At 34.9% G+C, this 14272-nt stretch overlaps 1 protein-coding gene across 2 annotated transcripts; it reads left to right on the top strand.

Moving 5' to 3' along the window:
- The first annotated feature begins 1446 nt into the window (after positions 1-1446).
- Positions 1447-13190, top strand: PFK5 (phosphofructokinase 5). 2 transcript variants are annotated; one of them, XM_086439370.1, is made up of 13 exons: positions 1447-1904; positions 2815-2905; positions 4560-4633; positions 5632-5743; positions 6644-6739; positions 6854-6955; positions 7062-7136; positions 7984-8124; positions 8322-8438; positions 8552-8656; positions 9545-9625; positions 11036-11164; positions 12564-13190. In XM_086439370.1, exons 1-13 carry the CDS (start codon positions 1615-1617, stop codon positions 12729-12731), a joined length of 1581 nt encoding a protein of 526 aa, XP_086295496.1. In that variant the 5' UTR covers positions 1447-1614; the 3' UTR covers positions 12732-13190. The 2 variants fall into 2 exon arrangements, with proteins under 2 accessions (XP_086295496.1, XP_086295497.1); XM_086439371.1 differs by lacking the exon at positions 1447-1904 and adding an exon at positions 1929-2071.
- Positions 13191-14272: the final 1082 nt, after the last annotated feature.

Genomic DNA, 14272 nt, shown 5'->3' with positions numbered 1-14272 from the left:
TTCTCAAATGCATTTGAAATTTTACATTAAATCGAAGTGCAAAATCATTTTGATTAGGCAAGAAACGAACCTCAAGCAACTCACATCTCTACCAAAAACATCGTGCATGTTTCTCGACACATACACCCTAATGTGTGTTCCTCCACACATCGTGGACACACTCAAAAGGCGAGATATTTTTAGGAGGTAACTCATCCAAACCCTCACGTGGGCATCGATGTAAGCCTAACCCCATTTGATACATATTGTACCTTTCATCTCGAAAATTCTGTTTCATCTCTTTCTTTCAAAGCAAGTTGATGGAAGGACGAAACTAGTAACCCATTGCAAGGTGTAACGATACCGAACATGTCACCATCAAAATAACACAATATAAATGATAGCTATTTAAATCTGAAATTCAAAAAGGACTGTCTAATGGGCAAAACATCTAGTGCCCATTGTGTTTTGAATCAAGTTGATGAGATGAGTTAAAAAAAAAAAAAGTTTAAAAAAAAGAGGATCGTAATCCACTAAAACTCAAAATTCAATGAAGGAGGTAAATGCCCAAGGGCGGAGCCAGGATTTTGCTCATGTGGGGGCAACCAAGAGTAGAAAAGAAAAATTGTGGGGACAATTAAGAGTGAAAAAAATAGTTGTAGGAGCAATTAAGAGTGGAAAAAAAATTTGTGAGGGCAATAGTGATAAATTTCTTTACCCGCTGTTCAAATCTGTCGCAATAGCACATTATGCCATGGAATTTGAAAACTCTTGTGGGGGCAACTGCCCCCACTCTAAATCCGCCCTGTAAATGCTGATAAGGTAGAATTTTAAAATAAATTAAAGACTTTTTATTCCTAATCCCTATAGTGGTTGGGATTTCGTGTTATTTTATGAATTACTTTTGTTGAGTCAATCGATTTCGACTCATAAGAAAATAATATAATGAATTTTCTGATTTTTTGTTGCCAAACCTAATACTTGGTTACAATTTCTTGATATTTATAGAGCAATGAGAAAAAAAGAGTGTTGAAACAATCAGTAGAACAAATATTTTATATAATGAGAAAAAAACGAACTGGAATGCTTGGACTAAACCCCTTGCCATCAGCTTGTCTTAAGTCTTGAGCCCCTTACTCAGGCCCAGTCATTGTGCCGCTTGATGATGTTATTAGGAAACCACACGAGTCTGTCCCATCTAACGTGTGGGTTGCCGTCTAAGCTGTCCTCAAGAATACACCTTAGCGTGTGTCCGTAGGCCACATGTTAACAAAACCGGAAAAAGTATCGATAGATGAGTCAGGTTATCATTTGTCTTTTTTAGAGTGCAAGATTCTAAAAGCGGACGGCTTCCCGCATTTATTTAATTAAATACGAAAGGTCAAAATAGTAATTTTATATATAGGGTCAATTTTGTAATATAAAAAAAAAAAACCGCTACTCCGTTGAACTTGAATTAGGCCGTACGGTCCAAAGCTCCTGCTAAATAGCGCTTTGTTTCACACTCCCGCCCCCTCTCTCTCTCCACTCTGTCTCTGCTATCCTCCATCTTCTACTGAACTCACTGAGATTTCTCTTCGATCTCTACTTCTCTAGGGTTTCAAATTTCCAGAGAGAGGTGGCGAGATTTCTTTGATGGACTTGCTTACTCGAGGGATTGGCGTAAAATTCGTTCTTCCAGTAAAGAAATCTCCTCGTTTTTACAGATCTTTCGGTTCGATTCTCCCAAATTTGAACTCTTACAACAAAATTCGCAAGTACAATCATGTTAGAGCGAATATGAGCAATCCTTCAATCGATTTCAGTGATCCTAAATGGAAAACTAAGTTTAAGGAGGATTTCGAAAGGCGATTTCGCATTCCTCATCTCACCGATATCTTTGAAGATCTTCTTCCAATTCCATCTACTTTTTGTCTCAATAGCAGGTGATTTCGATTACTTTTTTTGCTCTATTTGCCTTCACAAAAAAAAAAAAAAAAATACTATTTCTGATTGGTTTTTGTCGTTTAAACTTTATGCTCCGTTTGGATCACTGTTTTGATGAGAAAATATGTTTCTCTGTTGCAAAATTGGGGAGCGAAAGTCGAAACCGGTCCGTATTTTTTTATTTTCCTGTGTTATCGTTTTTGTCGAGTGTGTAAATTTGATCCTTATATGCAGAATTTCTTATGAAACATTATAAGACGATGGCTTGCTTTAATTTCCAGCCTTTTTCAGAGCTGCTATTGGCACCCAACTCTTACTTATTACACCCCAATTTCTTAAATTATTTATCATACCCCATTTAAAATTAAAGAATAATGCTGAAGTGACGTCAAGATTGACCTCATTTCACGCTTTTCTGACGTGGCAGTGTGTAAGAACCATAGATGTTTTCATCATCGAGATACAGTGAAAAGCATCTATGGTTCTTGCGCACCTCCACTTCAGAAAAGTGTGAAATGGGGTCAATCTTGAGGTCATTCCAGCATAAAAATCAAAACACACTCTTCAAATATTACCAAGGTTTGGCTCAAATTATAATCTCAACTTCACAAAACATTATAAAACTCGTTCAAAGAATTTTAATAGTTGTTTAGGCTCATGTAAAATCCTAAACCCCAAAAATAGAAATCTAACAAATAAAAATTTGAGAGCTTCTATTGGCACCCCAACTTTTACTTATTTTCAACCAATCAGTTATTTTCTTTGTTTTTAATTGGGGTGTAATAAGTAAAAGTTGGCATGCCAATAGCAGCTTTTTAATATATATATATATATATTTGATGAATGCTTATTAAGAATATTTTTAAGCTATGTTGCGTTTATTGATTTTCGGATAATTTTGTGTTACAGTGGTACTATAACAGAAGATTTTGCCAACGGTTATCCATTCAGGGAGAAGTGGAATGAATATGTAAACAATGATGATGGAGTTCTTCTTAACGTATATTTCACTGTTCTTATAAATATGCTTTTAAATGGAAAAGAGCAATGAATCCCATAATGCTGATTAAAGTCTAAGACTCCAACATGAAATAACAATTGCCCAACTCTCTATTAGTCCTTTGCACAAGCACTTGTCTGCTTTTATTTTTCTTCCGAATTTTCTCTCTTTTGGAATATATCTGTATGGGTAGACTCATACTTTGGTTACACCATTTCTAATGAGACATGGCTTTCCAAATTGTTTGATTTATGGCCATCCATGCATTCATGCGTGACCTAAAGGTTTTGATTATCCACATGATTAAATGCAACTGTTGGATCTATTGACCATTTGTTGGCAGCTGCTGATGTTGGGTTTGTCTGATATTCCCACCCACGTATGACTCAAACTAGTGCCTTTAAATGCTAAGGCGTGAGATGAAGTGTTTCTCTAGCCAAATCCTTGAGTTGTAAGTTTCATGAGCATGTATTTTGTTTTAAATAATAAATAATTAAATATACAAATAAAAAATAGGAAACATTTTAAGGAAGAAGAAGAAGAGAAATTGAGGAAAAATCTCAAGAAATTTTTACTTTATATTCAAGTTTTAATCCCTCAATCCCCCCCCCCCCCCGGAAAAAAAAAATAGAATGTAATAATACTCTAATTAAAAATGCATATCACTACATGAATACCAGAAGAAATGGAAGAGTAGGTTTGGTACATAGGGCGAAATAGAAATGGCAGACGTAGAAGGAATTGGGTTAGAACCATTGAAGTTACAATTGGACTAGGGCTTGTATTGATTAAGTCACTATAAAATGTATAATCATATAGTTAAGTATTTTTATGTGGCTTAAATGTTATAACAAAGAAAACTTTATAATTATAAGGACTATTATGTAATGATACTACAAAAAACAAAGAAAAAGCTAGACAACACATCCCACTGCACGCCTAAGTCAAAATGCACCAAAAATTCATGCACCTCTCATCAGGTGTAAGCTTTTTCATGCATTTTTGAATAATATGTAAACCTTTAAGGGAAAATGGCTTTCCTCATAGGGCCCATGAACGTGTGTCATTTCAGTGTGTTGTGGTTTGTCATAATGTCCTGATTCATATATAGTCCAAAATGTGGACATGTGGAAGGTTGGCATCTAAATAACACACGCTCATAGGAACCACGTGGAGCCGAGTCCAAGGCTGATTCTTTTGTGAAGGTGTTCTCTAGGACGTGATCATCCAACCTTTGACTCATCTCCATGTGGCCTCTTTGCGCCTATGTGACCCTAGACGTCAATTTCTCAAACATCTATCAAACTACCACTTGGAAGCAAGATATTTACCAAGCACCGTTCTTCTTGGTGAAGAGGTAAATAGAATTGCTTTTCCGTGTTAAATGTATTTCTGTAAAACACCAAACATTGTTCATCCCTTCTTAAATGGAATATCTTTTTCTTACTTTGAATTCAAATCAAAGCTATTTGTGTCTGGATGTGAATTTTTTGTTGTTCTCAACTTGGCTTCAATAAATGGCTTACTAGATGTGGTATAACAAAATTTTCATTATTAAAAAAAAATTATCCATGCATTAATATGCTTAGAATTTATTTTTGTTGAATGATTCATGTCTCTGTCCCATAGTCTACCTTTTTATGAAATTTGTCAGGTGATTCGCTATTCCTCACCGACATCTGCTGGTGCTGAGGGCATTGATCCTGATTGTACTTGGGTGGAGCAATGGTAATTATATGACTTGACTCTCTAGGACATTATCTCTTGAGAATGAAGACATGTTACGATAAATGGAAGAATCTTATTACTTAATGTACTATTTAAGTGTAAGTTAATCTCATTAGTATACTAATCTTACTCCAATTCCTTAAAACAAATCCTAACTTAAATTAACTTGCAATAAACTCACTTGATTCTATCACTTGGGCATAGCAGGTTAGGTAACCAGTTAATATCAAACAAATAACAAGTACACACCTTTCACATCTCTTAAACATAATACTTTTGTAAAACTCAGTCCTTTCGAAATCTGATGCAGGGAGAAATTTGATTGGTTTCATAAATGCCTAGTAATTATTTCTACAATTGCGCCGAACCTGCTTAATGAGAAATATGAGGCAAAGGTCCTCTTAACTGTATGGAATAATGAACTTTGCGATCTCAGGGCAGATGCTGTACATGTTATATGTGGTTTGGGTGTCTCAGATTCTATCTTTGTTCAACTTTGGGCCCGAGGGGGTAACTGCACGGGCCAGGGTTCTTGGGAAAATCAGATATTTTCCTTTTTTCTATTGAGTTTTCCTTGTTGGTTTGAGACTAGATTTTGATACTCATGTCAGTCATCATTTTAAGCTTATTTTATGTTCAATTTTCAGTTCACATACAGTGGAAGGTTTCAATTGTCGTCGATCATGGACGTAGCCTTAGTAGTGAACAACGTAAATCCATGTCTTGTGTTTGTGATTGTGTTTTTTTAATGGTTCTCTTCATTTCTTTGTGACTTTCATTTATTGTGGTTGATCCTCAATTTGCATAATACATGTGACAGACATGGTCTCGATCTAGAATACACGTGGTTTACTATTACCTCGTATTTATTTGGCCCTATATCATTTCATGACTCATGATTAACATTACTTGGAATACTTTTTTGGTTTTGTTGCCTTTTTAGATAGTGTTCTATACCTACTGAGATATATCTGATAGATACGATCCTGAACTCATAGGGTTCACCGTGCTGGGCCGCGGGAGAAAGTATATTTCAAACCAGAAGAAGTAAATGCAGCAATTGTAACTTGTGGAGGCCTCTGTCCTGGTCTTAACGATGTTATCAGACAGGTTCTTATAACATGCAAATGCAGTTTTGTTAATTTATAATTCTAAACACATGAATCCTATTCAGTTTCCTTGATGAAGTTTACTGTCTTCAATTACTTATAATGTAAAATAGAAACTATAGTAATAGTTTATTTTTTCGACGTTGTCATCATCATCGAAGTCTTATTCCAAAGATTTGGGGCTAAATGAATCCTGCTCTGCCATTCAATTCTGTCCATGAACTGAATGAAATACATGATCAGGTTTCTCATTAAAGTGACAGAATTTCATCCAGAAAAAAATTCATTATGATTGATCCGTCGACAACTTTGGTTTTTTTCAGTTTAGTTTTGTCCAATGAAATCTTCAACAGACCTTGGTTTACATTCACTATGACACATGACAGTGAACTATTTTCTTTTCTTTTCTGATCCACAGTGTTGGGAGTCTTTAATAATATATTTCTTAAAGTTATCATTCTAATCATTGTAGAAATATGATTTTATTGAGAATTCTTGGATGAATATTACAAAAGCCCCAATAGGGTATTTATAGACATTACATCAACCAAGATATATGAAAACTACCTAATATAAATATTCTAGAATATCCCAATTGATATATTCTAGATATCAATATATATTCTAGAATATCCTTCATCACAACCTTCCATTTGTGATGAGATACACTAACAATGATACAGTGTATCTCATGCATCTTAATACAGTGCATCTTATTCTCTAACAATCATAATATTAACAATAATCTCATAGGCATGGATGAATGATGAAATCTAAATAATTATAGATGAATAATTGGATCATGCCATATTAATTATAGATGAATATGATAAGTAGGTTGCAAATCATTATGTTCGAAGATATCTGGATTTTTCATACATTGTATGCATGTCTGCTGCAGATAGTTATTACACTTGAAGTATATGGTGTAAAAGAGATCGTGGGGATCCCTTATGGTTACCATGGATTTTGTGATGAGAGAATACCTGCAATGCCGGTACGTACTTTGCCATTTCATTATTTAAATTATTTTGTATACTTCCCAGTTTTCATGAGAATATTATTAAAAATATTGTATTAATAATTTTTTTTAATCTAACATTGATTTTAGCTATCACGGAAGGTGGTTCAAAATATTCATCTTAGTGGTGGGAGCTTATTAGGGGTTTCACGTGGAGGTCCTAGTGTTAGTGACATTGTGGATAGTATGCAGGTTTTCAATTGATCTTTTATACAATATCAGATCATTTTGTAAATTATTATTTCATTGATGCAATGCATAAGATATTCTAATAGATGTATTTGCAAAATGATGTCAGGAAAGAGGTATCAACATGCTTTTTGTGTTGGGTGGAAATGGTACACATGCCGGTGCTAATGCAATACACAATGAGGTTATTGAATCTGTGGCCTTATCAGTTTACTAATTGCATATCATTTATAATCTGCTTAGGTCTAACGACGTCTGTTATGATCTCTTTATTGTAATGAACCAAATACCAATTTAAACTTGTAATACATGGACTAGTTTGAATGTAAGCCATTAAAGGGAGACTCCTGTTTAGAAAATTAATGTGGTGGACATTCATTTTACACATACTTTGACAGCCTTATTTATACATTTTTAAATTTTTTCCCATATTATTTTTCTTCTATTATTTGCTTTGTCTTGTATTCCTATTTTATTTACATGAAATCCCTCTGTATCTTGTTCTATATGAGTTACTTATTAGGCTTGTATAGTTATCAATACAAGTAGGTGGCATGTGGGGCTTATTTGTAATTTAAGATACTTATTAAAGGGTTTTTGAAGATAACATAATAAAAAGGATCTTTTTGTAATTTTGAAAATTAATCAATATATGGTCGTAGGTTGCAATTTTTCTTGGTTTTTTACCAAAATGACCCTGATTTATATTAAATTTAAATATAAAAGTGGGGGCATTTATGGCCATAAATTTTGGTGTTCACTTCTACTCTGCCTTCTCTCATTATAGTAGTAAAGCTTAACTATAAAATATGCCAGAAAGGCCAGGTATGCCAGGGCCTCCACATGTGACTCTTTTTACCCGTTTCTTACTTCAGCCTAAATCTTTGTTTAGGACTCTAAGTAGCCTAAATTTGAAGCTTTAGGTTCAATTTTATGCTGGAATTTGACATAAATCCTTGAAAATTCTTATACGGAGACTTGACTTTTCAGTCTTGGTGAGGACTCATTTTATGTTGGTTCTAATATGGTAGTGCCGTAAGAGATGTATGACAATAGCTGTTGTTGGTGTGCCAAAAAGTATTGACAATGACATTCTACTGATGGATAAGACTTTTGGTTTTGATACTGCTGTAGAGGAAGCACAACGAGCTATAAATTCTGCCTATATTGAGGTACAACTTGGCCGTGATGCCTAAAACTTCTTATCTTACAAAACATGTTCAAATTATAATTTTACTTATTATTTGTATTAGACATTGACTAATGTCATAGGTTGATTAAGAATATTTGTATGAGCTCTTTCTTAATAATGCTGGATTTTTTATTTATTTATTAATATAATATAATTTTGTTCTTAATGTCATCACAGGCACATAGTGCTTATCATGGCATTGGCATTGTAAAATTGATGGGCCGAAGCAGTGGATTTATAGCCATGCATGCATCACTAGCTAGTGGGCAAATTGATATATGTTTGATCCCGGAGGTGTGTTGTACAAGATAATAGTGGTTGTCTTTCCTTTAGATTTTGTTGATGATATAATATTGCTTTTATAAGTAAATGAAAGAATCCTTATTTGCACTTTGATGATGTCCAAGGTACCTTTTCATTTACATGGTCCACATGGCGTATTGAGGCATCTTAAATATCTTGTTGAGACGAAGGGATCAGCTGTAATATGTGTAGCTGAGGGAGCTGGCCAAGTGAGTGAGATATAATAATATACTCATTTATAACTTAAAACAGCACGAATCTTAGCCATTTGTATCTAATTTATTTGCTTTTTTATGTATAGGTCTCTTTGCATTGAAAGTGTTTTTTATCTATAACTTTATAAGCTAAAATAATTTATTGAAGAGAAAATCACGGTATAGCTTCCATTACATTTAATATTTTAATGCCTGAGTGGTCCTTCACCAAATTTAGGCCTTAAAAGTTTGCAAGTAAAGGTACTTTTTATGAATTTTTTAATATGAAGAATGGGTGGTTGATATTCTGTTTGTGTGTAGTAATGGCTGTTAAGCTGGGATCAAACTTCCTAGGTTGTCATTCTAAACACCATCCAATTGAGATAGGATGTTTGCCAAGATTTTTTTTATTTTATTTTTTTATATGTTTTATTTATACTTTGCATCTTCTTATACTGATTTTTTGATACGTTCTTTAGGGAAGATTTGTCGTTATGTATGTTTGCTTATTGGGATGGATATCTGTGAATTCTTATGATCATTTTTTCAAATGAGATATAATTTTATGTTACTTGCTTTTACAAATGTTTAAAATTAAAATCATGACGAGCCATCCAGTCCATCAATAGGTTTTGTTCTTAGGTTTATGTCTCAAATTCCTTTCTTCCTCAAAATTATATTTGGCTCTTCCCGGGGGTGCTCGTGTTTCTCAAAATTTAAGTTCCTCGAGTCAATGTTTTAATGGGACTGTTGACTAGGGTTTGAGAAGGATAATGCCATTCTTTCATATTTTTAATATGAGGTAGCACAACACGTAACTCTGAACTTCTAAGGGAAAAAGTTACTTCCAAGTTTTTCAGACTGAAATTTTAATGTTTTATATATTAATTTATTTTGATGCAGAATTTACTTGAGAGGATTAATGCTACAGATGCATCTGGAAATATTATACTTGGAGATATTGGAGTGCATATTCAACAAGAGGTTAGTGATTGCATGACTGTTCTATGCATCTGGTAATATGAACTCAACTCATAGGGTGTTTTGTCTTAGCAAATTGCATTTGCAGCAAAGTGAAAACCAAACTGCCTTGTTTCTTAAATTATTCAACAAGTCACAAATCTGCTCTGCCTTCAATAGTAAATAATCTTGTGTTCTACTTTCTCCAAAATCTCAATTCATATTTATTGAAGAAAAGAAAAATAATCCTAAAGCCATCACTCTGTGGATAAACTTTTGTTTTTTTTTTCCTTATTTTTTAATCAGCATGGCCAAGTTTCCACTATGGCTTCACTTTGAAGACCACATAGGGAAATTGGTGTCCATGATTATTGTTTTCTCTTGAATTACTCAATCCCAAACAAAGGACTAAGAGAAAGCAAATGTGGGTCGATTATTGAACAAAAAAGTTTCCTTGTTGCTTGAGTATTGGGTTTGGATTTTCCTCTATAATGCTCTGATTTTCAGAGTCATCTTAGATGGAACCTATTTTTCATACCCGTATCTGTAGTATTGATATATTTACTGTTAACCAACAAATGACTCTAAAAGACCATCTGTTGGAGAGGGTGAGAACTATGAATAGGGTAACGGTGCTTAACTTGAGTATGACACAACCGAGAGTGGAGAAAAATGTACACTCAACACTCCCCCTCACCCATATGGGTGGAAAGAATCGAACCTGTGACCTATACGAACCTAGCGCTCTGATACCATGTTAACCAACCAACTATTACAAAAGACCGATCTGTTGGAGTGGGGAGAACTATGAATATAAGAGGGTCACAGGGCTTAACTTGGGCATGACACACCTGATAGTGGAGGAAAATATACACTTTACCTTGGAGGGGTCTGTATCCTTTTTAGTCAGGCAAGTTTTACACCCGCACTTTTACTCACAAGTGATGCATAGACTCGCATCATGCACGTATTATTGTTTCAGAGAGGGTTTTATAGTACTGATTTTATCGTTGTACAGCTCGAATCCTATTCGATCTACGTACACTCGCAAGAGTTCGTCATGCCTGATCTAGATTGCATCAGGGATGATTGCTGATGTTGAGATGACTACCGTCGATCAGTCAAGGAAGCACACATGTTTCTAGGGAACGACACAGTAACACTCTCAAGCCAAATTTTTCTTAACATGTGTTTGAACATTTACAAATGTCAGTAAAAGCTCTAATCTTTATCAAACAAAGAAGAAACGGAACCGAATTTTTGGAATAAGGCTTGGATGATAGAAATTCTTATTTCCTTTTTACGATCAATTATTAATTTGTTGGTTTCTCCTTTCTTCTTCATGCATACATCTTGTTAACTTGGATGTGGACTGTTATTTGTTTGAGCTACCATACAATATTGATACCGCTCCTTTTACCTATTTCATGACAGACAAAGAAATATTTTAAGGAGATTAATGTCCCTTGTGATGTGAAGTATATCGATCCTACATACATGATCCGTGCATGTCGTGCAAATGTATCTGATGGTATTCTCTGCACAGTTCTAGGACAAAATGCTGTAAGTCTCCCTCACTAATTAATCGTTTTTTTTCTGTCTAAAGCAAATATACTAGATTCATGACGAGGAGCTGTCCTTCACATGTGTCGTACACCGTGCACAAGAATGGATTCTCTACACTAGCATCCACTCGTTCCTATCTAGATCTCATGGTCCATAAAATTGACCTGATTGAATGATTATAACCATCTTACCTATTTAGGATACAGAGAAAAGAGAGCTTTCATTACTGCTCCCAACTTTTTTTGGGTTAAAAAGATTCTATTGTTAGAATCGTCTATGGCACACCAAATAAGGATATAGACACACCAAAAGGGATTATGAAAATGGAAAAGAATGGAGGAAGAACAATCCGGTTTGTCACTCTCCTGTGGTGCAACATAGGATTTCTCTTCAGAAGTTTCTAAAAAATAAAATATTCTAAAAAAGTCTGGAAGAATCTAAAAGATTTAAGAATACCTCAAATATATACAAGAATTATGTCTAGTTTTATACATAATTGAAATATTCTAGAATAAAGATGTTATAGGGTAAGCCAAGGATAATTCTAAATATGTCTTAGGAAGATATTTGAAATATGGTTAATGATAGAGTTTTCTAGAAAATCCTCCCTAATTCTATATAAAACAGAGAAGTCATCATTAGTAATAATCCCCTTTGTGATGGCCCAAGTTTGAAGAGTAAGTAAAGCTTCCAAGTTAAGCTTGAATACAAAATGACGTTTTCTTTAGAAAATCCAAAAAACTATTTAATTTCATCATTTGGTGCATTATTTAATAAAACAAAATTTGTCTGGCAATATAAACTCACAAAGAAAATACTCACAGAACAGAATTTGCACGCGGATGGTTAGAATCATCAAATCAAGCCTCTTATTGGTCTAGGACATCTCCTAGGCAACATGGCTATCAATGCAGTTACCCCGCCAACCTGAATTCGAACTGTATGACTGGGCCAGGTTAACCGATTCAAAATTTATTGAAAAAGCCAGCACCGGGTCCAGCCCATTTAAACACAATGCATGTACATCAGTTCATCTTATTCCACTCCCCCTCTTAGTCAAGTATAGTGCTAGCATATGGGTTGGGCTGTTAAAATATGAGATCTGCTATTGGCACCCCAACTTTTACTTATTACATCCCAATTAAAAATAAACAAAACAAGTGAATGGTTGAGAATAATTAAAAGTTGGGGCACCAATAGAAGCTCTCTTGTTTTCGTTTTCTTGCTATATTTCTATTTTGGGGCTTAGGATTTTGTATGGGCCTAATCATAATTGTAAAAAACTACTGAAATTCTATGAATGAGTGTTATAATTTTCTGTTTTTTGAGAGTTGCTATTGGCACCCCAACTTTTACTTATTAAACCCCTATTAAACTGAGTGCATGTTTTGAACAGGTTCATGGAGCCTTTGCAGGGTATAGCGGCATTACAGTTGGCATATGTAACTCCCACTATGTCTACCTTCCGATCCCTGAAGTCATTTCTTACCCAAGAAATGTGAACCCCAATAGTCGAATGTGGCATCGTTGCTTGACTTCAACGGGCCAGCCCGACTTTTTCTGATCACACCCATTCTTAAATTCCCACAGTATATATACTAAAGTATAGCAGAGTAAGTCAGCTTCAGAAGATACGAAAATAAGTCTGGTTCTTTTTTTTCTTCACATATTTAAGAAGAAATAACACAAAAGGATGGATTCTGAATCCCTTCTATAGTCCACAGTTCAAAGTGCATAGCATTTTGATGTCATTTCGATCAGATGACTGTGGCTTTTATATTTTCCGTTACATATTGTATAAAGGGAAGAATTTTAGCAGATTGAAAGGCCATGTCAACCCATTGTTATGGATTACTAAATGCAATAAGCTGTTGTTGAGGTGAAAAAATAATGCTGTCATCCCGAGTAGTAGTGGAGAACATCGTTACTAGGGTTCTCACGGTTAGATGCCTTTCGAGATTCGTGTTGTCTGTATCCTGAGAATTTGGGTGAGACTGGATTTGTATCATTAATAAAAGTTTAAAGAGTTTATTTTCTCTCTGTATCTTTATAGAAATGCAAGTCATTTTGAGGATGGTTTGTGCCCAAACTTGTGCTAATCCCTATCATCCATACAAGTTTGACAATTAATAAGATCTTAAATTTGGAACAGTGTATATATTGTGCAACAGTGTTCTTCAAATAAGTTTTCACCTAAAAAATATCTAATGGGTGGGTCCATTCAGTGACCACGTATCGAATCCATTCAAAACTAGAACCAATCGGTAGCAAGTTGTCGAATAGGATCATTTTTTCTCGATAACGTGTTCCCAATCATAAATTTCAAATTCAAATTATTCTGCATGGGCCCACACTGACATCCTAAGATTTTCTTCACAAAAAATCACTCCTTCAGTCATATCACGTGAAATCCACTTAGCCGTGTAAAAATCATACACAAAAAAAAAAAAGTGTGAAAAGAAGTGTTGTATGAGTCCTTCCCTTATTGTAATTTGGTCAAAGAAAACAACTCCCACGTACGTGACTACATGTGAATTTTTTCAGTTACTGTGCCCGAAGTATAATACTCTGTTGGCACATGAAATCCAGGTCCACCTAACTCAGTCAAAATCACTCTATATGTTTTCAAGGCCAAGGGAATCTATCTGTCTTCACGAGTTACACTGTAGTGTTGAATCTCTCAGATTCCCACGTTCTTGAATGAGGTAGTGCTGTCAATAGATTGTATCCCCACCCCCCACCCCCACTCCCACACACACACACACACACAAATTCCATTCCCATCCAATGACTTTGGTTTTGGATCAAATATTTGGGTTCTGATAAGTATCCAGTTTGACGCTTATTGGAACTCAAATATTTGATCCAGATTCAAAGTTTTGACAACGGCTTAATGGGATTTTCGGACCGATAAGTGGTTAATGCATGTAGGTCGTAAGTTTGATACTCAGTATGAGTATTAATTCCTCAGGAGCCACTCGCGAGGGTGCACCTTCATTTACCTGATGTGTGTGTGTGTGTAGGGATTGCACTTGCCCCCGCGACTAGTCCTTGGAGAAGACAAGACCATGGTCTATGAAGCAGGGGAAGCCCATATATAAGCCC

Source organism: Akebia trifoliata, chromosome 4, assembly GCF_017979445.1.
Source record: "Akebia trifoliata isolate Shusen 1 chromosome 4, ASM1797944v1, whole genome shotgun sequence".
NCBI classification, from domain to species: Eukaryota; Viridiplantae; Streptophyta; class Magnoliopsida; order Ranunculales; family Lardizabalaceae; genus Akebia; species Akebia trifoliata.
The sequence above is the reverse complement of the archived record's forward strand: the minus strand, read 5'-3'. Positions and strand labels throughout refer to the sequence as shown.

Bases quoted from the DNA above. Each gene is read 5' to 3' on its own strand.
- PFK5 (XM_086439370.1), top strand. From the start codon at position 1,615: ATGGACTTGCTTACTCGAGGGATTGGCGTAAAATTCGTTCTTCCAGTA. The intron at 4,634-5,631 runs GTAATTATATGA...CTGAACTCATAG, and splicing joins TGTACTTGGGTGGAGCAATG to GGTTCACCGTGCTGGGCCGC. The intron at 8,439-8,551 runs GTGTGTTGTACA...ATGATGTCCAAG, and splicing joins ATATATGTTTGATCCCGGAG to GTACCTTTTCATTTACATGG.